The 5,464-nt window shown below is 38.2% G+C and overlaps 1 protein-coding gene across 7 annotated transcripts in view; it reads right to left on the minus strand.

Annotated features, from left to right (window-relative positions):
* Positions 1-5,464, minus strand: part of Braf (B-Raf proto-oncogene, serine/threonine kinase) — a 139,238-nt gene that overhangs the window by 69,448 nt on the left and 64,326 nt on the right. For all 7 annotated transcript variants that reach the window (XM_013353267.2, XM_013353268.2, XM_026788541.1 and 4 more), the window contains exon 4: positions 1,317-1,420. In XM_013353267.2, the coding sequence (XP_013208721.1) occupies positions 1,317-1,420 (104 nt within the window). The remainder of the gene's footprint in view (positions 1-1,316; positions 1,421-5,464) is intronic.

A 5,464-nucleotide genomic window follows, 5' to 3' on the forward strand; every position in this document is an offset into this window, starting at 1 on the left:
CCTCTGCCTCCCGAATGCTGGGATTAAAGGCCTGAGCCACCACCACCCTTACGTGTTAATTTTAAAATTTAACTCTAATAAGGTATTACTCTTAGACAAGATCAGTGTAAATATATTTACTCTTTTTTTTAAGTCAGTTCCAGAAAAACCTACAACAGCCAAAACCAGATTGTTCCTGGGGTTTAAAAAACAAACAAACGAAACAAAAAAAATAACAAAAAACAAAAAACAACAACAACAAAGAGCTGGGTGGTGGTGGTGGTGGTGCATGCCTTTAACCCCAGCACTTGGGAGGCAATGACAAGAAGGTCTCTTTGAGTTTGCAGCCAGCCTTGTCTACAGGGCAAGTTCCAGGACAGCCGAGAACAGCTAAGATTATACAGAAAAGGCCTGTTACAAAAAATCAAAATCAATCAAATGAAAAAGCTCCTATCTTCCCAACACACAGGTATGGTTTTATCTACCAATTCAGAGAAAAAGAGCATTCAAAGAACAACAAGCCTCAAAATGTAGATTCAAAACATAAACATCTTAGAACAATATTACTTTATGAAAAATGCTTCACTACAAAATATTCATTTTGGTAGACTCTAATGGAACTATGAACTGTACAAAGACACTTTATCTAAACTAATCACATTCTAAAGCAGCGCTTCTCAACCTTCCTAATGGTGCGACCCTTTAATACAGTTCCTCATGTTGTGGTGACCCCAATCATAAAATTATTTTCAATTTTACTTCATGACTGTAATTTTATTACTGTTATGAATTGTAGTGTAAATATCTGTGTTTTCTGATGGTCTTAAGCAACCTCTGTAAAAGGGTCATTACACCTTCTAAAGGGGTTATGACCCATAGGTTGAGAACCACTGTTCTAATAGTTCACAAATTATAAAAATGATAAACTCTAATAAAGACATTTGCACAGGAATAAATAGTAAAACCACACAAATGACCAATGACCTTCAAAATTTCAAGAATGGTATTAGTACGATTTTTAAAGTTGATGTTCTAAATCTTTTAGTAAAAAATATTTCCTTTCTTCTGTCTTAACGTATAGGGATGTTTTGCCTGCATATAAGTCTGTGCACCTCATACATGCCTGAGGAGATCATAAGAGGGTTTTAGAGTCCTTGGAACTGGAGTTACAGTTGGCTGTGAGCTGTCAACCAGTATTCTCACTGAGCCATCTCTCCAGTCCCTGAGGACTGGTTGATTTTCAATTCCTTGGATTTGGATAAAGACTACAAAACGAACTCAAAGCTCGATGTCTCATTTCTTTACAAAGAAAATGACACAACACATACAAACCATACCCATCCTGAATTCTGTAAACAGCACAGCACTCTGGGATAAGACCTCTCATCATCAGTGCTTTCTTTAGACTGTCACGGACTGTAACGCCACATCTTGCAGGTACCTATGACATAAATATGTGTAAGAGGTAAAGAGAAGGAGGTTTTCTTTCAAATAATATTCTTAAAACTTAGTCATTTACCTTATATAATTAAAATACTTTATGGACTCCTAGAGTGAAATACAGTATCATGCCTATAATCTACTTATAATTCAAGGAAAATTATATCAAGTTATTATTATTTTACCAAATTAAGGCTGGGCATGGTGGTACATGTTTTTAATCCCAGCACTTGGGAGGCAGAGACAGCAGGATTTCTGTAAATTCAAGTCTAGCCTGGTCTACATACCGAGCTCCAGGACAGTCAGGACTACACAGACCCTGTCTCAAATAAAAATTAAAAATTAAAAAAAGACTGGTAAGTATTTTATTAAATTACATGTACATATATATGAACAGAAAATATAATAGTATTTTCTACACTATATACACCAGTACAATGGTCCCGCCCTTGACAACACTTAAAGGTCAACACTCAAAAAAAAAAAATTGTTTTTGAGACAGTGACTGTTGTAGTCCAGGTCAGTCTGGAGCTCTAGATCTTCCTATGTCAGCTTCTCAACTGCTGTAAGCACAGGTGTATGCTACCATATCTAGCTGTAAAATCAGTTTTAACCCATCGTGAAAGCTGTATAAGCCTTCAGTTAAATTAATGATCATTAAGAGATGCCTTACTACCACTATAAACAAAGCAGAAGAAGATATGTGCCCTAGGATATATGCGGAGGCTAGAGAGGCACCTCAGCAGCTAATGTTTTTGCTGCTCAAACATGAGGACCTGAGTCTGGGTCCTCAGTACCCACTAATAAGCTGAGTATGGCAGTACATCTGTAACTCCAGTGTGGCCCTGGGGAAAGGGGCCTCACTGGTCAGCCAATCTAGTGGCAAGAGTGAGTTCTAGGTTCACAGAGAGATCCTGTCTCAAAAAACAAGATGAAAAGTTATAAGGACACCTCCCATTGATTTCTGGTCTCTACAAGCTCATGCACTAGCAGGCATACATACACGCACATACACCATCATTGCCCACCCACCCAGAGAGACAGAAGACAGACAGACAGGGAGACAGGGAGGGAGACAGACAGACAGACAGACAGACAGACAGACAGACAGACAGACAGACAGACACAGACACTGATCTGATATTTGATGTTTAATTCTTTAGTGTCTCTATCTGGGCACTTGCCCTTCTCTAGAATCTCATATTACTGTTGTGGCTATCACTAACTTTTTCTGGCAACAGATGACATACATGTGTTAATCAGCTGCTAATGATATTAGCAGGTACAAGACTAAATTTATGACTTCCTAAACAATACTTGAGTTCTTTAAACTGAGACATGGACTTTGGTTGAGAGATGCTCCTGTTTTTACTGTGGTTAAGAGTATGCCAACTGAATACATATTTCCTAGAACACTGAGAGCAGAGGACTAGGCAAAGGAAAACCATAGTTAATCCTATCACACAGCTCTTCCCATGTATCCCCATGTATCATCTACCCAGTCAAATTTGACAAACTAACGAAAGGCAGTGAGAAAACAAGGAGTAGCTCTCAGTAGGAAAGTCAGAAGGAAAGGATGTTTTAGGAGGTCTAAGATTAACTACTACAGTCACTTCAGTCACTTTAACTTACTTAGCAACTCCATAGCTTCTGAAAATTTTAGAATTTTTATGTTTAAGGTGGAGGTGGGGTTAGGGTTATTAGTGGAATCAAACAGAACAGAAAGCGGCTGATTCAAATAGTATATCAAAGGGGAATGATCTAGAAAGATGAATTAGGTAGGCTCTATGTTTAGAAATAATAAGCACAGTTTAATGTAGTCACTGAAACTATGGCCAGGTGTGGTAGTGTGTACCTTTAACCCAAGTACTTGGGAGGCAAAAGTAAGAGGGTCTATCTCTGTGAGCTCCAGGCCACCCAGGGTAACAGAGTGAGGTCCTATTTTAAGTTTGTACGTCGAGTGCACTATCATCATTTTAAGTATTCAGGAAGAAGTAACTAGGTTTACATAGGAAATCTTCATTATTTGTGGCAAATATATGTGTGCATTTGTCTACTCATTAGAAAATGTAAAAACCTTTATTGTTTTTATGGATACATGAAGATCACTGAAAAACCTGTCACCCAATTTATGTACTTTCCTAGCTAAGGTTGAACAAAGTGACAGTTTGCCTACACCTTTCTGCTTTCATAATATAAATCTGTGTGCAATTCAGTCTAGTGCTACATTTTCTAAACTTGTGCTTTCAGATAATTTCCCAGAATAATAGTACTGAAATGCTATTTAAAGCCTAAGTCTAGTGAAGGCTGTAAAGAGTAGGGCAGGGAAGGTGTTTGTGTGTGTATGTGTGTGTGTTGTGGGTATTTGTACACTGTGTGAAGAAGTATTTGCTTTGATTGGTGTAATAAAAGATGATAAAAGATGAGCGGCCAATAGCTAGGCAGGAGATATAGGTGGGATTTCCAGGGAAAGAAAGAAGAGGAGAATCTAGGTGCACAGGAGACACAGCGAGGAAAAAGGAGGTGCAATATGGAAAAGAGGTAACACCATAGATTAATATAAATGGGTTAATTTAAGTTATAAAAGCTACTTGGGGATAAGCCTAAGCTATGGGCCAACCTTATTATTTCATTAATAAGAAGTCAACATGTCATTTTTTGGGAGCTGGCTAGCAGGACAGAGACCCAGTACATATGTGTGTTGGGGAAATTTACTTCAGGCCTCAGTCACAGGGATGTCAGCCATGAGTTCATGTTACTGAGCCAATAAGAATATATGTACTCATCTGAATACTTATTTGCCATAGGAAAATTCACACCTAAACAAAATAGTTCTGTTGGAATTTTATAATAAAAAATGAAGTAATTATTGATTAAGGGCCCATGAGACTTTATTACTTTTATGCTTAAACTCTTCTATAATATAAAGTTTTTTACAAAACTTTAAGGAGTCACCCTAAAATTTGGTTGGACATCAAAAATGTTATACGTTGAATTATCTGTGCTGGTACCTTGATAGTAGTAATTCTTTTTTTTTTCTTTTTTCTTATCAAGACAGGATTTCATGTAGTCCAGTCTGGCCTCAAACTTATTATGTACCCAAGAATTAGTCTACATTCCTGTCCTTCCTGCTTCCCAGCATTCTGGACTGCAGATGTTCATGGTAGGCTTGGCAGGACAAAGGCAAAAATAAACTTGTACAGAATACATATGCAAACCAATATGTAGATTTGAACACAACTTTAAATTTATAGCTTGTGCTGGCTAGTTTTATGCCAACCTAACATAAGCTATAATCATCCGACAGAAAGGACCCTCAACTGACAAAAAAAGACTTAGACAATAAGACTAAACTGTAAGGGCTGCAGAGATGGCTTAGCGGTTTAGAGCACTCGCTGCTCTTGCAGAGGACCCAAGTTCAATTCCCAGCACCCACACAGTGACTCACAGCTGCCTGTAACACCTGGTCTTAGGGGATTTGATGTCCTCTTCTGACCCCACAAGGACCAGGCACACACATAATGAACAGACATACATGCAAAGCACAACATTCATCCACTTAAAGTATAATGCACTGCAGGTATAAGCCTGTAGTACATTTTCCAATTAGTGACTGATAAGGGAGGATGGACGGTGCTATCCCTGGGCTGGTGGTCCTGGGTTCTGTAAGAAAGCTGACTAAGCAAGGAGTGAGGAACAAGCCAGTAAGCAGCACCCCACCATGGCCTCTGCATCAGCTGTCTCCAGGTTCCTGCCCTGTTTGAGTTTCTGTCCTGACTTCCTTCAGTGATAAACAGTGATGTGGAAATTTAAGCCAAATAACTCTTTCCTCTCCAAGTTGTTTTTGGTCATCATGTTTCATCACAGCAATAGTAACCCTAACTAAGACATAGCTTTCTGATTTTATGATAATTAATCTTGATATTGAATCTTTTTCAGCTCTGTTAAACTAAGTTAAACTAATCACAATGTTTTTAAGGAAAACTGTGATATGCTATGCTTAAAACATATTAAGAGTAAGAAGAGCACCTCTCAAAAAGCTGGG

Source organism: Microtus ochrogaster, unplaced genomic scaffold, assembly GCF_000317375.1.
Source record: "Microtus ochrogaster isolate Prairie Vole_2 unplaced genomic scaffold, MicOch1.0 UNK4, whole genome shotgun sequence".
In the NCBI taxonomy this organism is placed as follows: domain Eukaryota; kingdom Metazoa; phylum Chordata; class Mammalia; order Rodentia; family Cricetidae; genus Microtus; species Microtus ochrogaster.